The sequence below is a fragment of the Mchenga conophoros genome, linkage group LG2 (assembly GCF_057382185.1).
Source record: "Mchenga conophoros isolate Kocher_MC1m ecotype Shallow Benthic linkage group LG2, M_conophoros_male_GT1.1, whole genome shotgun sequence".
NCBI classification, from domain to species: domain Eukaryota; kingdom Metazoa; phylum Chordata; class Actinopteri; order Cichliformes; family Cichlidae; genus Mchenga; species Mchenga conophoros.
This window is the reverse complement of record NC_140527.1, coordinates 31,519,953-31,537,319: the sequence shown is the minus strand read 5'-3', so window position 1 is coordinate 31,537,319 and position 17,367 is coordinate 31,519,953. Positions and strand designations below refer to the sequence as shown.

The 17,367-nt window shown below is 40.5% G+C and overlaps 3 protein-coding genes and 2 pseudogenes across 19 annotated transcripts in view; all 5 read right to left on the bottom strand.

Moving 5' to 3' along the window:
- Window positions 1-17,367, bottom strand: part of LOC146582303 (protocadherin gamma-C5-like) — a 292,403-nt gene that overhangs the window by 120,342 nt on the left and 154,694 nt on the right. Inside the window, exon 1 of one of the 17 annotated variants that reach the window (XM_085294804.1) lies at window positions 3,749-6,332. The exons of 15 other annotated variants lie outside the window; for them this stretch is intronic. In XM_085294804.1, the coding sequence (XP_085150930.1) occupies window positions 3,749-6,133 (2,385 nt within the window). In that variant the 5' untranslated portion in view covers window positions 6,134-6,332. Of the gene's footprint in view, window positions 1-3,748; window positions 6,333-17,367 lie in introns of those variants that run through there. One more of the 17 variants, XM_085294920.1, reaches the window with a different exon arrangement.
- Window positions 346-2,952, bottom strand: LOC146582317 (protocadherin beta-16-like). Its single transcript, XM_085248756.1, has one exon. It carries the CDS (start codon window positions 2,743-2,745, stop codon window positions 346-348), a length of 2,400 nt encoding a protein of 799 aa, XP_085104882.1. The 5' UTR covers window positions 2,746-2,952.
- On the bottom strand, window positions 6,950-8,843 carry LOC146582316 (protocadherin gamma-A11 pseudogene; annotated as a pseudogene).
- Window positions 12,509-13,655, bottom strand: LOC146582315 (protocadherin beta-1-like). The gene has a single exon (XM_085295227.1). It carries the CDS (start codon window positions 13,354-13,356, stop codon window positions 12,514-12,516), a length of 843 nt encoding a protein of 280 aa, XP_085151353.1. The 5' UTR covers window positions 13,357-13,655; the 3' UTR covers window positions 12,509-12,513.
- On the bottom strand, window positions 14,397-17,017 carry LOC146582314 (protocadherin gamma-A3 pseudogene; annotated as a pseudogene).

The window sequence follows — 17,367 nt, the reverse complement described above, 5'->3', positions numbered from 1 at the left end:
CTGCCAGAGCAAAACATCGGTGTGCAACCAATGTCCACTACTAAAATAAGTAAATCCAATCCATTTTTTTCAGTGCGGAAAGAGGAGCTGTTCGTAGTGCTGAATATGGACAGCTCCCACCAGAAAACAGGAAAAAGATCACCCCCCCTCCTTGCTCATGACTGATTTTTGTATTATATACATAATATTATATAGGCACGGAGAGGTAAAACATAGAAAACTAAAAACAAAATACACGAAACCTGGGCTTTTAAGAGTTGGCGAACCCTCACCAATGAACATTAAAAAGCCCCCCACAGAGGTTCATATTTAATACATGAATATTGATTACTATAATATTGTGGTTTATGGAAGACTAACCTCTAGAGGAGAGTCTGGTTCATCCAGGATGCTCTTTTCACTCTGTATCCGCTGCATCGTTCCTGTAGAACTGGGGTCCATTATCAGCACGTTCTGACTACCAGCTCTGCCGAACTTACAGTCACTCTTTCTGGAGTCAGTCGTCCTGCACACCTCGTAATTGTACACATGTGGCAGAGTCCCTGTGCCCAAAGTGTCTGAGTAACGTGGTGGATAATATGGAATGACAGGCAGGTTGGAGTGATACAGGATGCGAGACTGTCTCCACCTGTAGATTTTGACTGATATAATAACCACTAAACACGTGATGAAGAGGAAGGAAACTACAGCCAGAGCCAAGACTAAGTAAAAAGTCAGGTTGTCATTGTACTCCTTGTCGTGTGTCAACTCAGTGAACTCCGACAGCACTTCAGGGAAGCTGTCCGCCACTGCCACGTTAACAATGACTGTAGCTGAACGAGAGGGCTGCCCGTTGTCCTCCACTATAACAGTCAGTCTTTGTTTGACAGCATCTTTATCAGTGACTTGGCGGATAGTTCTGATTTCTCCATTCTGTAAGCCCACTTCAAACAGCGCCCTGTCTGTGGCTTTCTGCAGTTTATAGGAGAGCCAGGCATTCTGTCCAGAGTCCACATCAACAGCCACCACTTTAGTCACCAGATAGCCCACATCTGCTGAACGAGGCACCATTTCAGCCACCAGAGAGCCACCAGTCTGGACTGGGTACAGAACCTGAGGGGGGTTGTCGTTCTGGTCCTGGATCATTATTTTCACGGTCACGTTGCTGCTGAGTGGAGGAGAGCCTCCATCCTGCGCTTTTAAGCGGAAGTGGAAATCTTTGATCTGCTCGTAGTCAAAAGAGCGCACTGCATGGATGACTCCACTATCAGTACTAACGGACACATATGAGGAGACTGGCACTCCGTTGACGGAGGAGTCCTCCAGTATGTAAGAAACACGGGCGTTCTGGTTCCAGTCAGCGTCTGAGGCTTTGACTGTAAATATAGAGAGACCTGGCGTGTTGTTTTCTACAATGTAGGCCTCATATGAGCTTCTCTCAAAGACAGGTGCGTTATCATTAACGTCTGAGATCTGTAAGGTGAGAGTGACGCTGCTGGAGAGGGAGGGCACTCCCTCATCAGAGCAGGTTACAGTGATGTTATACTCAGAGGATCTCTCTCTGTCTAAATCACTGTCTGTTATTAAATTAAAGAAATTATTTCTTGTCAATTTTAAAATGAATGGTACATTGTCGCTGATAAAGCATTTCACGTTCCCGTTGTCTCCGGAATCTAAATCCTCAGTATTAATCATCGTAACGACCATATTGAGTTTAGCGTCCTCTGAAATCACAGTTGATTTGGACATTATGTTGATTTCAGGTTTATTGTCGTTTACATCGAGAACATCAACAATCAGCTTACATGAGTCTGTTAGTCCTCCATCGTCATTAGCACGGAGATTTATTTGAAAACGTTTTGACTTTTCAAAGTCAATGGTTTCAATTAATGAAACTTGCCCGTTTTCCTCATTTACATAAAACATTTTCCGGACATTGTCTAACGTATTTGTGATTGAATATGTTATTTTACTGTTAGAGCCTTGATCAGCGTCTGACGCTGTAACAGTAGCAACAACTGTTTCTTTAGGTGAATTCTCAGTGACTGTAGCTTTGTATGTTTTCTGTGTAAAAACCGGCGCATTATCATTAACGTCTAAAACTGTAATGAGAATCTGCATTGTTCCAGACATCTGTGGCTCTCCTCCATCTACAGCTGTTAACACGAGAGAGATCTGCTCTTGTTTCTCTCTGTCTAAAGGTTTCAGCAGTACCATCTCAACGTTTTTGTGTCCATCAGGGTTACTGTGCAGTTTTAGACCAAAATTTTCAGTTGGTTTTAGTTCGTATTTCTGGAGATCATTAATACCAACATCCAGATCCACAGCCCGTTCCAGGTCGAATTTTGCTCCTGTTGCGGCTGATTCGCTAATTTTGAAATTCATTTCGCTTTTTTCAAAGGTTGGTGCATTATCATTAATATCTATGATCTGGACTGTAACCGTATAAAATTCCATCGGATTCTCCAAAAGGATCTGAAAATCCAAAGCACAAAGCGCTTTCTCTGTGCACAGCGCCTCTCTGTCTATTCTCTCCTTGATGAGGAGGACTCCTCTTTCTCTGTTCAGCTCGATGAATTGGTCGCTATTTCTGCTATAGATCTTGGCTTTTCCTGATATTAAACGTTTAATTTCTAAACCTAAATCCTGTGCTATATTTCCAACTAAAGAGCCTCTTGCCATTTCCTCCGGAATCGAGTAACTGACCTGCCCAAAGACTGGGCCGAGGGAAAGGAGAGAGACAAACAGCAGTACCTGCCGTTTCATTGTTCTTTCAGATTTCGCACTCCAACGTGGATTCACAACCTATATTCCACACAACAGAAGATATGTATTCCAAAGTCAAAACCTAAGTGTATATTCCGGTCAGCGAAAGCAAATCTCTCCAAAATAAAAATCTTTCTTCAGTATTTATCCTCCTTGATCAGAATCGCTCGATCTTTGTGCGTCGTGTTCCCTCTTTATAATGTCGATGTTACATGGGCGGTGCTGCTACAAACATGGTCTCAGTCCTCAACACTCTGGTCAACAGCGGCCCTAAGAGTCCGCACTATAAAACTGCAGAATATCATCTAAAATTCATCCGCAGGACAACTTACTGTCAAATGTGTGCAAATTCAGTAATATCAGCCTACAGAATCTTTAACACTGTCATTTGGACTTGAAAAAAGAACAATCGAGAATTTATTGTGTTTAATTTCGAGTATCACAATAACAGTATATTAGGAAAAACAGGCAGTAACACAGACTATGATATTGAGTTATTAAAGCTATCAAAATAGAGTGTTGAAAAAAACAAGTCAGCCAACTGTCTGAACGAGGAAAATGAGAAGGGAACTAATGCGTTTTCTGAAATACTGATAATTGTGAACAAATAAAGAAATAGGAACTGAAGACGATAAAATACTCTGGTATTTAAAGTATGGACACCGCACCGAATTTTTAACATATGGAAATGAGGCTATAGGAAGCAGTACTACTAATGTTGCTATCCGTTGTTCTGAAGTTAAAGAACTCGATATCTGAAGCACACTGACTACCATCAGATGCCTTAAAAAAAGTCATTTATAAGACCTGTTAGGGTTGTTCTTTTTTGTTGTGAAGTTAAGCACGAAGGCAGTGATAACATGTGACATAAACTGAAACGTATATTAACACATCCAACATAGCAGCTACCTTTGAGATCTAAAATGTCATTATCAGCAAAGAGATTTTTTTAGTGAATTTAAAACATCTTACACACACTTAAAATATATTAAAGCCATCTAACCTCTATCGGAGAGTCTGGTTCATCCAGGATGCTCTTTTCACTCTGTATCCGCTGCATCGTTCCTGTAGAACTGGGGTCCATTATCAGCACGTTCTGACTACCAGCTCTGCCGAACTTACAGTCACTCTTTCTGGAGTCAGTCGTCCTGCACACCTCGTAATTGTACACATGGGGAAGAGTCCCTGTCCCCAAAGTGTCTGAGTAACGTGGTGGATAATACGGAATGACAGGCAGGTTGGAGTGATACAGGATGCGAGACTGTCTCCACCTGTAGATTTTGACTGATATAATAACCACTAAACACGTGATGAAGAGGAAGGAAACTACAGTCAGAGCCAAGACCAAGTAAAAAGTCAGGTTGTCATTGTACTCCTTGCCATGTGTCAACTCAGTGAACTCCGACAGCACTTCAGGGAAGCTGTCCGCCACTGCCACGTTAACAATGACTGTAGCTGAACGAGAGGGCTGCCCGTTGTCCTCCACTATAACAGTCAGTCTTTGTTTGACAGCATCTTTATCAGTGACTTGGCGGATAGTTCTGATTTCTCCATTCTGTAAGCCCACTTCAAACAGCGCCCTGTCTGTGGCTTTCTGCAGTTTATAGGAGAGCCAGGCATTCTGTCCAGAGTCCACATCAACAGCCACCACTTTAGTCACCAGATAGCCCACATCTGCTGAACGAGGCACCATTTCAGCCACCAGAGAGCCACCAGTCTGGACTGGGTACAGAACCTGAGGGGGGTTGTCGTTCTGGTCCTGGATCATTATTTTCACGGTCACGTTGCTGCTGAGTGGAGGAGAGCCTCCATCCTGCGCTTTTAAGCGGAAGTGGAAATCTTTGATCTGCTCGTAGTCAAAAGAGCGCACTGCATGGATGACTCCACTATCAGTACTAACGGACACATATGAGGAGACTGGCACTCCGTTGACGGAGGAGTCCTCCAGTATGTAAGAAACACGGGCGTTCTGGTTCCAGTCAGCGTCTGAGGCTTTGACTGTAAATATAGAGAGACCTGGCGTGTTGTTTTCTACAATGTAGGCCTCATATGAGCTTCTCTCAAAGACAGGTGCGTTATCATTAACGTCTGAGATCTGTAAGGTGAGAGTGACGCTGCTGGAGAGGGAGGGCACTCCCTCATCAGAGCAGGTTACAGTGATGTTATACTCAGAGGATCTCTCTCTGTCTAAATCACTGTCTGTTATTAAATTAAAGAAATTATTTCTTGTCAATTTTAAAATGAATGGTACATTGTCGCTGATAAAGCATTTCACGTTCCCGTTGTCTCCGGAATCTAAATCCTCAGTATTAATCATCGTAACGACCATATTGAGTTTAGCGTCCTCTGAAATCACAGTTGATTTGGACATTATGTTGATTTCAGGTTTATTGTCGTTTACATCGAGAACATCAACAATCAGCTTACATGAGTCTGTTAGTCCTCCATCGTCATTAGCACGGAGATTTATTTGAAAACGTTTTGACTTTTCAAAGTCAATGGTTTCAATTAATGAAACTTGCCCGTTTTCCTCATTTACATAAAACATTTTCCGGACATTGTCTAACGTATTTGTGATTGAATATGTTATTTTACTGTTAGAGCCTTGATCAGCGTCTGACGCTGTAACAGTAGCAACAACTGTTTCTTTAGGTGAATTCTCAGTGACTGTAGCTTTGTATGTTTTCTGTGTAAAAACCGGCGCATTATCATTAACGTCTAAAACTGTAATGAGAATCTGCATTGTTCCAGACATCTGTGGCTCTCCTCCATCTACAGCTGTTAACACGAGAGAGATCTGCTCTTGTTTCTCTCTGTCTAAAGGTTTCAGCAGTACCATCTCAACGTTTTTGTGTCCATCAGGGTTACTGTGCAGTTTTAGACCAAAATTTTCAGTTGGTTTTAGTTCGTATTTCTGGAGATCATTAATACCAACATCCAGATCCACAGCCCGTTCCAGGTCGAATTTTGCTCCTGTTGCGGCTGATTCGCTAATTTTGAAATTCATTTCGCTTTTTTCAAAGGTTGGTGCATTATCATTAATATCTATGATCTGGACTGTAACCGTATAAAATTCCATCGGATTCTCCAAAAGGATCTGAAAATCCAAAGCACAAAGCGCTTTCTCTGTGCACAGCGCCTCTCTGTCTATTCTCTCCTTGATGAGGAGGACTCCTCTTTCTCTGTTCAGCTCGATGAATTGGTCGCTATTTCTGCTATAGATCTTGGCTTTTCCTGATATTAAACGTTTAATTTCTAAACCTAAATCCTGTGCTATATTTCCAACTAAAGAGCCTCTTGCCATTTCCTCCGGAATCGAGTAACTGACCTGCCCAAAGACTGGGCCGAGGGAAAGGAGAGAGACAAACAGCAGTACCTGCCGTTTCATTGTTCTTTCAGATTTCGCACTCCAACGTGGATTCACAACCTATATTCCACACAACAGAAGATATGTATTCCAAAGTCAAAACCTAAGTGTATATTCCGGTCAGCGAAAGCAAATCTCTCCAAAATAAAAATCTTTCTTCAGTATTTATCCTCCTTGATCAGAATCGCTCGATCTTTGTGCGTCGTGTTCCCTCTTTATAATGTCGATGTTACATGGGCGGTGCTGCTACAAACATGGTCTCAGTCCTCAACACTCTGGTCAACAGCGGCCCTAAGAGTCCGCACTATAAAACTGCAGAATATCATCTAAAATTCATCCGCAGGACAACTTACTGTCAAATGTGTGCAAATTCAGTAATATCAGCCTACAGAATCTTTAACACTGTCATTTGGACTTGAAAAAAGAACAATCGAGAATTTATTGTGTTTAATTTCGAGTATCACAATAACAGTATATTAGGAAAAACAGGCAGTAACACAGACTATGATATTGAGTTATTAAAGCTATCAAAATAGAGTGTTGAAAAAAACAAGTCAGCCAACTGTCTGAACGAGGAAAATGAGAAGGGAACTAATGCGTTTTCTGAAATACTGATAATTGTGAACAAATAAAGAAATAGGAACTGAAGACGATAAAATACTCTGGTATTTAAAGTATGGACACCGCACCGAATTTTTAACATATGGAAATGAGGCTATAGGAAGCAGTACTACTAATGTTGCTATCCGTTGTTCTGAAGTTAAAGAACTCGATATCTGAAGCACACTGACTACCATCAGATGCCTTAAAAAAAGTCATTTATAAGACCTGTTAGGGTTGTTCTTTTTTGTTGTGAAGTTAAGCACGAAGGCAGTGATAACATGTGACATAAACTGAAACGTATATTAACACATCCAACATAGCAGCTACCTTTGAGATCTAAAATGTCATTATCAGCAAAGAGATTTTTTTAGTGAATTTAAAACATCTTACACACACTTAAAATATATTAAAGCCATCTAACCTCTATCGGAGAGTCTGGTTCATCCAGGATGCTCTTTTCACTCTGTATCCGCTGCATCGTTCCTGTAGAACTGGGGTCCATTATCAGCACGTTCTGACTACCAGCTCTGCCGAACTTACAGTCACTCTTTCTGGAGTCAGTCGTCCTGCACACCTCGTAATTGTACACATGGGGAAGAGTCCCTGTCCCCAAAGTGTCTGAGTAACGTGGTGGATAATACGGAATGACAGGCAGGTTGGAGTGATACAGGATGCGAGACTGTCTCCACCTGTAGATTTTGACTGATATAATAACCACTAAACACGTGATGAAGAGGAAGGAAACTACAGTCAGAGCCAAGACCAAGTAAAAAGTCAGGTTGTCATTGTACTCCTTGCCATGTGTCAACTCAGTGAACTCCGACAGCACTTCAGGGAAGCTGTCCGCCACCGCCACGTTAACAATGACTGTAGCTGAACGAGAAGGCTGTCCGTTGTCCTCCACTATAACAGTCAGTCTTTGTTTGACAGCATCTTTATCAGTGACTTGGCGGATAGTTCTGATTTCTCCATTCTGTAAGCCCACTTCAAACAGCGCCCTGTCTGTGGCTTTCTGCAGTTTATAGGAGAGCCAGGCATTCTGTCCAGAGTCCACATCAACAGCCACCACTTTAGTCACCAGATAGCCCACATCTGCTGAACGAGGCACCATTTCAGCCACCAGAGATCCACCAGTCTGGACTGGGTACAGAACCTGAGGGGGGTTGTCGTTCTGGTCCTGGATCATTATTTTCACGGTCACGTTGCTGCTGAGTGGAGGAGAGCCTCCATCCTGCGCTTTTACGCGGAAGTGGAAATCTTTGATCTGCTCGTAGTCAAAAGAGCGCACTGCATGGATGACTCCACTATCTGCACTAACAGACACATACGAGGAGACTGGCACTCCGTTAACGGAGGAGTCCTCCAGCATATAAGAAACACGGGCATTCTGGTTCCAGTCAGCGTCTGTGGCTTTGACTGTGAATATAGAGAGACCTGGTGTGTTGTTTTCTACAATGTAGGCCTCATATGAGCTTCTCTCAAAGACAGGTGCGTTATCATTAACGTCTGAGATCTGTAAGGTGAGAGTGACACTCTTGGAGAGGGAGGGCACTCCCTCATCAGAGCAGGTCACAGTGATGTTATACGCAGACTTTGTCTCTCTGTCTAAATCACTGTCTGTTATTAATGTAAAGAAATTATTTGATGTTGATATAATTTTAAAGTGATCATAGTCATCCAAAAAGCATCGGACTTTGCCATTTTCATTTGAATCTGGATCTTGGACGTTCATCATCGTCAGAACAGTGCCCGGTTTAACATCCTCAGCTACAGTGGAAGACGCTGACATAATATTAATTGCTGGTGGGTTATCGTTTGTGTCCAGCACCTCAATCAGAACTTTACACACATCAGCGTTACCGCCTTCATCTGACGCTTGCACATCTATTTCAAAATGGCGAAATTTTTCGTAATCTAGTTCTCCCACTAATGTAAACATCCCACTTTTTTCGTCTATATTGAATAACTCTAGTGCTCCCTTTGGAGCATTAGAAATTGAGTATCGCACCTGCCCATGTAGACCTTCATCGGCATCAGATGCGGTCACGGTCGTGCACTGAAAAAAAGGGACTGGCCATCTCTTGGATTTATGTAAGCATCTTGCATGCATTTAACACAATTGCCTCATGTTTTAAAGTTAAATGTAACTATATAGTGTAAAAACTACATGATATGCAGAAAGGGTGTATTAAATTGTTCATATCATGTTCAGGTGACGTAAGTCAATAAGATAGCAACGTTAAATCTCGTGAAACCACGCGTGATTTCATCTCGCGGGCTTTGGATCGTGGTTTAAAAAAGGCATCCATCTCAGTCAAGTCGAGCAGCCAACTACGTTTTTGGTATGTCTTGATTTTTTGAATTCATTTTTACCATAATTCAGCCAAATGTAGTTAAACGTCTAGAGTGTCGCCATGTAACATGCTAAAAAAGAGCCGTTAGCTTATTTGCTGTTTTATCTGTTGTCAAAGAATTGGCGCTTTTTCATTTGAATTTGTCTTTGGCACAAGAGCCGTAATATCACATTAAACCTAATTACGAGGCACTCATAACATAATTTGGTTTTCTGTGTGAATAGATTTGTCAACTGACTCTTCAGTTGCATTGTGTATTTACTGCACCGTGGTGTTAGTGAGATTTTGGACATTGAACAGCTTTAGCTAATATCATCAGCGGCATAATGCTAGCTTACATCCCTACCCCTCCTGCCCTCACCTGCTGTCCTTTTGTTTTTGTTTTTTTTGCTGCACATTGAGAGATTACCTCTATTCTGCATTTCACCAGGAGTCAGCTGATGGATTGTGGGTTCAAGGTGTTATGGTAAGAAAGTATATTCTATTTTCGTTTCTGTAACTTAATTATAATAGGTTTTTTATAATTATTAGGTGCATGCATACTCACCCTATTAATACAACTGAGAGATCCAAAATCTGCCATAGGTTTAACTTATACCTGTATGTATTGCCAGAAAGGTGATTACTGGACTCGCATTAATGCACACTTGAACTGAAATGAGGTTGTAACTTGTGGGTTGTTGGGTTGCAAATCAGAAACAAACATCTTTGGATTTTTTTTAATCCCATAAGATCTGGAAACACAGTTTTTATTCAACAAAACATTACTGATTAACCAAGCACAGTGCCTGCTGTTATTTCAAAATAATTTTATGTCATTTCAGATAAAATGCAGCATTCCAGTGCATCCCAACCATGCCTTTACAGTCAAGGTTTCTGACGGAGCTGAGTTTTTCTCTGACAGTCTGCTGAAAGTGTTTGCAAAGTGATCGGGGGAACAGGGCACAAAGCTAAAGGATGTAGCTGCCATAATGACAGTAAGAACTTTAAAATTCTTTAACTACAAAGTGTATATGTATTGCATTAGGTCAGTAAAAGATTTTTATGCTACATCCATTGAAACAGTCAACTATTACCTGTGAGTAATGATTCCACTAAAAGGATGCCATAATTTTCGTCATGCATTTACTGGCCCACTGAGAAAAAATTATCTTTTTTTAAAAATAAATGTTCTGGAAACTATATATCCATAAAGTTGATGTCAAACAGGAACTTTTGATATTGCTTTGTAGATGCTGGTGTTGCATGTTGACTGGTTTAAAAAGTCAAGAGTTTTTGTCTGGGATCATTTTCTTCTGTGCTACTGAAAAGTTCACAAATCTCTGTTTTCTTTGTTATAATAGTCAAGGATGACATTAATGCTCGGAGTCCCTCATCAAAGTGCTCCGCATCTGTGTGAAAGACAATTGCAACATCTTGGTGCAGGAGTTCATGGTGAGTGTTTTATGAGTAGATTGTGGCTTTGCAACATTTAAAAATGCATTTAGTTATCCACTTGATCCTCATTGGACTGGTTAGGACCAGTAGTCCTCTTTAATAATTTGAAGTTCACATGAGGCCTGGTAGTGAACTCGGCCGCCGGCCCTTGAGGCCCCATCCCCACCCCTGTATTAGGGGTCACATCAGTGTGAAGAAACTTTAAATTTGTCATTCTAATGAACAAAGGAAAATCCCACCAATATTTATATTAGCTTTTGTTTGAAAAAATGACCAACTGACCAACAGCTAACCAAATTGTGGGGCTGAAAGTCTAAATTCTAACATCTTCTGAGTGACATAACCTGGATTTCTGATGGGCCGGTAAAAACTAATGTAAAGCATTTGAAATTATTATGTTTTTCACCCTCTCTTAGAAACTCTGTTAGACCATGAATGGCAGCATGGCAGGCCACTCTTTGGCTATAGCTATTTACTATGTTGCTTGCATTGGTTTAAATTACTCTAACATTAGAACTGGTAGATTCAAAAGAGATGAGTTTAAAAAGGAATCTTAAAGAAATGTTTTGTGTTTAACCAGGACTTGACTGAGGCCACTGCACAGATTGAGAAAACCACAATGAACATCTGTCTCCAGAGGATGCGGCAGGCAATGACTTTTCTGATGTTGTTCTTCAAGATCTGGATAACGTGACCTTTGCAGTAGCCATGCTGTTTGGACCTTTTTTATTCCTTCAACATGAGTTACCCATCACAACTCTGCTACACTTTTGAGGTGATTCAATGGGTGGTAATGGAGTTGGATGCAACTCAGCTCTCAAGAAAAGCTCACAACTAAGACAAAACTGCTCCTGCAACGAAGCTCACTGTTATGCATGTGAGGTGACCAGCTCTAGGTGAGAGGACATTTAAATCTCACACTTGTTCTGCTGCATTTTTGAAGCTCAATTCCAGGAACGGATCGCAGGGTTCATTTTTATATACTCTGCAACTGCCATGAGGACGAGCCGTTTTTTGTTGTTGTTTGTTTTTCCTTTTGCTCTGTACAAGTTCTGTTTGTCTGTTTGGCAGCATTTTTAAATTTCTCTTTGTATTTTTTCTTTCTTTTACTAGTGAAGAGATGTAGCGTGAACAGTTATACAGTCTAAATATCCCATATGGGTCGTGTGAAATGGTATTTTCAGTTTCATTCAGTTGAAGTAAAGAACGTTGAATATTTCTAAGTGTGCTGTTTTGAACCAAGATGTCACAGTATGATCAGTGCTGTAATTTTTGACAGTCACTGTATCAATGTTATTTTTGCGTCTCTTGAATAAAGGTTTTGACCTGCAAGTGCTAATTTCTTTAGTTATTGGGGTAAAATGGGTAGTGTTAATAGGAAGGTGTTTGCCAATTCAGTAACCTAATTTAATGTTAATGGAAACTAACATTACCTCAAATTGTTTAGTCATAATTGTTGTTTAACTGAATCTTGACGTTAGAGGCCTTAAATAGAATGTTTTGTATTGTTCTTTCCCAACATTTTTCAAAAGAAACAGTCCAATTTCTTTGCTGTGATTGATTCCAGAGAACACGGAAGAACTGACATTATTTAACTGTTGATTTATATAGATTCAGTAGAGGAGTAATGTCAGTTTAATTCTTTACCTACTGTCAATGCAGTGAAATTAGACATTTTGTTTTGAAAGGTTACTGGTGGATGCCAGCAACCATCTTGGAAGAGAACAATACAATCTGTTATAAGGCCTCCATTTGAAAATTGTGTATTTGATACTAGAATATAATAGCAAAATGTAATTTGAAGATAACATGTAGTATTTAAGTGACCAAGTAGTATTGGGTAAAAGTTATTGAATCGTGTTGGGATAACGTGAGAAAATTGTGAAGGATTAAAATATTCCAAGAGCTCAAATTACTTCATCAAAACATGTTTAAGTCACATTTTATCAACACAAATTGCACAAGTTTATTGAACATGAATAAATTGTGTTAATTTAACTCAATTGTTTAAGTTGCTGCCAAAGCAAAACATCTGTGTGCAACAAATGTCCACCATTGAATTAAGTAAATCCAACAACATATTTTTTTCAGTGTGAGAATAGTCCCTTTAGACGAATCCTCCTTTACATTTGTCTTATATTCTACTTGAGAACAAACAGGCGCATTGTCATTTGCATCCAGAACGGTCACAATAATTTCAATGGTTCCGGAAAGCTGCGGATTACCACCATCTAAAGCAGACAACACTAAAGACACACGGTCCTGCTTTTCTCGATCGAGAGCCTTCTTTAAAACCATTTCAACATTTCTACTGCTACCGATCCGATAAGGATTTAGAATGAATATGTCACTTTGACTAAGCGAATAGCCCTGAAGCCCGTTAGTGCCCACGTCATCATCAATAGCTTTTTCTAAAACAAATTTCGACCCAATTTGAGCCATCTCGCTTACATCAAATTTCATTTTGCTGTTTTTAAAAACTGGAGAATTGTCATTAACGTCAGTGATCTCAACAGTGATGCTATAAAATTGCATAGGATTCTCCAAAATTATTTGAAAATCAAGAGCGCAGGGCGTCGTCTGCCCACAGAGCGCTTCTCTGTCTATTCGCTCTTTTATTAGAAGGACTCCCTTTTCTTTATCGAGCTCGACGTGTTCTGTACCTTCTCCTGTATATATACGAGCTCTTCCTGATTTAAGTCGTTTCACATTTAAACCTAAATCTTGTGCTATGTTACCGACCAAAGATCCTTTCGCCATTTCCTCAGGAATTGAGTAGCTGACCTGGCCAAAAACCATGCAGAGAGAAAGAATCGAGAAAAATAACATTAATCCGACTTGCCGTGTCATTGTTCAGTCAGTTTCCCTTCCAAACAAAGAAATGTGGAATCCGTTATCCAAAAAAACAAAAAACAAACAAAAAAAAGATTTTAGACACAAACTTCAGCAAATAGAAACAATAAAAACTCCAATGAATGCTGAATAGATTCCTGGTGTCTCCGACTTTGATAAAATCTTCATCCAAACTGTGCCTTTCTGATATGTTCTCCTTCCTCTGTGACATAACGAGGTGGTGGGAAGGTACTGCTGTAATATGCACTAAAATCTCAGCACACTGGTCATCAGCGTCCCCGTGAGTCGGATGCACGGAACTACATAAACTATTATACACAGACATTCTTTTTTGGCTCATGTTTCATGCGATTGATTACTATATTTGGTTAGATATGTGAACACTAGAAAGAAATAACTTGGTCCATAAGACAGTGAAATGTCTTATTTGTGTTGCAGAAGAAAAATTTGGGTATTTTGATTTCCTGCTTTATATCCAGACAGAAACGAGAGCAAGCCAGCTATTGAAACAGATCAAAACAGGACGAGAGACAATAAAGCAAAACACCAACAAAGTGCGCTGAATTTTGCTTTCTGTGGTACTTACTGGCACAAAACGGAAAGACAACAAAAAAAGCATGTTTAACATTTAAAACTTAAATCCACATGAGCAATTATTAGTTTAAAACATTATTGTTTTCAAGTGTTCATTCTAAAGTCCATAGCAAAAATTATGTAAATATTAAGTAAATGGCTTATTATTGTGATTCACACAAAGTATCAACGGAAAAAAAGAATACACAAAAATCTTTAGACTGTTATAATGCAAAAAGTGCAACAAGGATTTGACTATAAAATGCAGGACTAAGTGCAGCAGGTGCATTGCAATACATTCCATGTACATCTACCCCATAACGAATTAAGCAGCACTTCAAATGGGACGATTAACTTTTAATTAAAGGAGCTGTCAACGACTTATGTTTCTGAAAACATCTGATGAATTACCATGACGCAATTGAATCCATTAAAATACACAGACACAGGTTATGGTCAGTATTTCAGGACCTCACCTCTAGAGGAGAGTCTGGTTCATCCAGGATGCTCTTTTCACTCTGTATCCGCTGCATCGTTCCTGTAGAACTGGGGTCCATTATCAGCACGTTCTGACTACCAGCTCTGCCGAACTTACAGTCACTCTTTCTGGAGTCAGTCGTCCTGCACACCTCGTAATTGTACACATGTGGAAGAGTCCCTGTCCCCAAAGTGTCTGAGTAACGTGGTGGATAATATGGAATGACAGGCAGGTTGGAGTGATACAGGATGCGAGACTGTCTCCACCTGTAGATTTTGACTGATATAATAACCACTAAACACGTGATGAAGAGGAAGGAAACTACAGCCAGAGCCAAGACTAAGTAAAAAGTCAGGTTGTCATTGTACTCCTTGTCGTGGGTCAACTCAGTGAACTCCGACAGCACCTCAGGGAAGCTGTCCGCCACCGCCACGTTAACAATGACTGTAGCTGAACGAGAGGGCTGCCCGTTGTCCTCCACTATAACAGTCAGTCTTTGCTTGACAGCATCTTTATCAGTGACTTGGCGGATAGTTCTGATTTCTCCATTCTGTAAGCCCACTTCAAACAGCGCCCTGTCTGTGGCTTTCAGCAGTTTATAGGAGAGCCAGGCGTTCTGTCCAGAGTCCACATCAACAGCCACCACTTTAGTCACCAGATAGCCCACATCTGCTGAACGAGGCACCATTTCAGCCACCAGAGAGCCACCAGACTGGACTGGGTACAGAACCTGAGGATGGTTGTCGTTCTGGTCCTGGATAAATATTATTACAGACGCATTGCTGCTGAGTGGAGGAGAGCCTCCATCCTGCGCTTTGACTTTGAATTTAAGTTGTTTAATTTGTTCATAATCAAACGAGCGTACTGCGTGTATCACTCCAGTTTCAGAATTTATTGACACAAAAGAAGAAACTGAGCTTCCACTGACTTCAGCATCGTCTATAAAATATGAGATTCTCGCGTTTTGATTCCAATCATGATCTCGTGCGCTGACTGTGAATATTGACCCCCCCGGGACGTTATTTTCAACGACATAGGCCGAATATTTAGGTTTGGTAAAGAGCGGCGCATTATCATTCACATCAGAAATTTTTAGATGCAAATTTGTTTGTGTAGAAAGGGGTGGTGACCCTGAATCGGTTGCAGTTATTGTTATATTGTATTCAGGTTTTGTTTCTCGATCAAAAGCTACATCTGAGAGCAAATTGTAATAATCGGTCAAAGAAGACTGGATTTTAAATGGGAGATTAGAATCTATTGAGCACGTTATATGACCATTTCTTTCTGAGTCTGCATCTTTAACATTAAAAACAGCTATAGTTGTACCCGGAGAAACATCCTCTGAAATGATGCTCGAAAATGACATTATACTTATAAGAGGCGCATTATCATTTATGTCCAGGACCTCAACGACAACTTTGGTTGCATCACTCAGTCCTCCCTGGTCTTTGGCGATCACTCTTATTTCATACTTCTTGTCTTTTTCAAAATCAATGTTATCAACAACAGTAATTTTTCCGGAGGAACTATCAATTTCAAATTTTTCCGCGGATTTCCCCTTTACGTTAGAAAACGTGTAGGAAACCAAGCCATTTGAACCACTGTCTGCATCTGAAGCATTCACTGTAGTTATATAGGTGCCTATTGGCGCATTTTCTGCTACAGTAGCTTTATATAGCGATTGATTAAAAACAGGAGGATTATCGTTGGCATCAAGAACAGTGATCTCTATGTTCACTGTACCAGATCGCCGTGGAGTTCCTCCGTCTACTGCAATCAGCTTTAAGGAGAGGTGTGGGTTCAACTCTCTGTCTAAAGGCTTCTGTAAAATCATTACAGCGAATCTAACTCCGTCGGCGTTAGAGAGCTGCTTTAAGACAAAATTATTATCAGGGGACAAAACATAATTTTGCAAGCTGTGAATTCCTGAATCGGGGTCATATGCGCTTTCTAAATCAAAATGAGAACCCACTGTAGCAGATTCACTAATTTCTAGTTTAATCACGTTACTTTTGAACGTCGGTGCATGGTCGTTTATGTCTAATATTTCTATTGTCACTCTGTGCAGTTCAATGGGATTTTCTAAAATAATTTCAAAGCTTAAACTGCATGGCATTACGTCTCCGCAAAGCTCTTCTCGGTCAATTCTCTCCTTCACGACTAGAATCCCTTTGTCTGCCTTCAGCTCTGTGTACTGACTGGTTTCTCCGCTCACGATCCGGGCCCGGCCAGAACGGAGCCTTCTCAGATCTAAACCGAGGTCTTGTGCTACATTACCGATAAGAGAACCTTCCTTCATCTCCTCTGGTACTGAATAACGGATTTGGCCTCTGATGGTGGAAATCATGAAGACAAAGATGAAGAGAAGCCATGTCGTTGTTTCACACATCAGCCGTTTTCGGAATGGCTGCTGCTGTATCCCCATGTTGCTACTAAAATAAATCCAAAACACGACTTGAGATCAGTCGGTCACACATAAAAAAAGCAAATTGGATCCCAGTTCAATGGCAATGCGCCTTTAACTGTTAAAACGGTTGGATTGCTATTAAACAGGCAGATTCACTGCGACTCTCTCCAACGTCTCTCTGAATAAAGATTGGTTTTAGACCTCTCCTCTTTCTCTCGGCTGTCTGTAACAACACCACAGCGTTTTCCTGATCAACAGCGTCCCTTAGAGTCCAAACCGAGTAGAGAAGCGAATACACTGCAAATGCATAAAAAACAACTATGCAACATACTGCGGGAACAGAACAACTCAACTATAGATTAGTTGCAAATAATATTAACAGAAGAAATATATAGCACCAGATGTAGCATAAAGACACATACTGTATATCAAATGAGACCAAAGGCGATATATAACAACTTTAAAAGAATAAGCTTTAATTAGCTCTAAACTTCTAAACACTTTAAAGAGATAGTGAAATAAATACAAAGGTTAAAGAAGAGCAGTGATT

What these genes read in the sequence shown, in the direction of transcription:
- LOC146582317 (XM_085248756.1), bottom strand. Translation starts at nt 2,745, where the DNA reads ATGAAACGGCAGGTACTGCTGTTTGTCTCTCTCCTTTCCCTCGGCCCA.
- LOC146582315 (XM_085295227.1), bottom strand. Translation starts at nt 13,356, where the DNA reads ATGACACGGCAAGTCGGATTAATGTTATTTTTCTCGATTCTTTCTCTC.